This window comes from Pinus tabuliformis, chromosome X (assembly GCF_031772625.1).
Source record: "Pinus tabuliformis cultivar Carrire ecotype Pingquan chromosome X, CPIR1, whole genome shotgun sequence".
NCBI lineage: Eukaryota > Viridiplantae > Streptophyta > Pinopsida > Pinales > Pinaceae > Pinus > Pinus tabuliformis.
Window position 1 is genome coordinate 521451768 of NC_142308.1, and position 1546 is coordinate 521453313.

The 1546-nt window shown below is 36.9% G+C and overlaps 1 protein-coding gene across 1 annotated transcript; it reads left to right on the forward strand.

Moving 5' to 3' along the window:
- The first annotated feature begins 239 nt into the window (after positions 1-239).
- LOC149140982 (uncharacterized) lies at positions 240-974 on the forward strand. The gene has a single exon (XM_089453297.1). The coding sequence runs from the start codon at positions 240-242 to the stop codon at positions 972-974; it is 735 nt and encodes a 244-aa protein (XP_089309423.1).
- The last annotated feature ends 572 nt before the right edge of the window (positions 975-1546 follow it).

Below are 1546 nucleotides of genomic sequence, written 5' to 3' on the forward strand. Positions count from 1 at the left end.
GCGAATCTATCTTTAAGCTTATGTGAAGGGCTTGGAAATATGTCCAGGTTCAATGGCATCCAGTCGAATCTAAAGCTTCCCATAATGTATATTTTTATAATTGGACTTGGCATTTGTAGTTTACCTGTGCAGGAGAAATTGAAGAGTATCAATGGTGTAAGATGAATTTTCATGAGTTGGAGGCTTTAGTTTTACTCTTTTCTGCAAGCAATTACTTTCTTCCATTTTTTTTGAATAAAATGAGAAAATTGAAAGTCCTCATAGTATTCAATTACGGGTCCAAGAGAGCCACAGTGAAGGGTTTACCATTGCTATCATCACTCACTCAACTCAAGGCTATTTGTTTGGAGAATTTGATTGCGCCCGCACTTCAAGAGCACAGTAAAGTCTTACAGAACTTAGAGAATCTATCTTTGAGCTTATGTGAAGGGCTTGGAAATATGTCCAAGTTCAATGGCATCCAGTCGAATCTAAAGCTTCCCATAATGCTAGATTTTAACATGGATCATTGTTGTGATTTGGAGGAGTTTCCCCTTGGCATTTGTGACATGTCTTCAGTTCAAAAGTGGTTTATCACTAACTGTCACCTTCTTCGAAAGTTACCTGATGATTTGGGGAGGCTTAGTTCTTTAAGAATGTTAAGAATATCTGCATGTCTAGGTCTGAAAGAGCTTCCAACATCTATTGGAAAACTTGGGAAGCTGGAATATATAGACATTTCTCTATGTGAGTGCTTGAAAGAACTTCCCGAGGAAATAGGGCAGCTAAAGAAACTCGAGGAGCTTGACATGAGAGAGTGTTCTCGGTTGAGGAAGCTGCCTAAATCAGTTGGAGGGCTTAAATCTCTAAAGCATGTTATATGTGATGAAAAGATTGGGCAACAATGGAATCGTCTTAAGAGTTGTTCTGCTACCATGGATCTTAGAGTTGAAATTGTAGAAGCACACTTCAACTTGGATTGGCTGGATGGTTAAGATCTCTCTTAAACATGATGCCAAGTGCAAGTAGACTGGTAAGATATCAAGATATAAGCTTAAAGTTTCCTTTTAATAACATTTGATTCTCATATGGGTGTCTGTTCAATGTTAGCAGATCCTCATATGGGTGACTCTTCAATGTTAGCAGTGCATATTTTTTACATCGAAGTGTATCTTTTTTGGACAAATTTTCAGTTTATGACTTGCGCTCATCATGGCAAGGTTTCTGTTGTGCAGGATCAAGACAAGTGCACACTGCAAACATGTTATCCATGTTCCACTAGCATTATTGGCCCTTTAGAAATTAGTTATCCAAAGTTTCTGTGTAGTGTGTCTAGTCTTGCTGGTATAGCTAAATAAATTGTCGTAAAAAATATAAGTGTGTATCTAGAGTCCTCATCATGGTAAAACTAGGGTGTCTAGTCGTGATTGTAACACTAAGGACCTTTTAAATATTGTATTAAGAGTAAATGACTTTAAATATTGTGTTTTAAGATTAAAAGTTTGCTTAAGATTAAACGTTCACTTCAACTTGTGGACAAAAGAAGTGAGTAAGGACAAATTTTTAA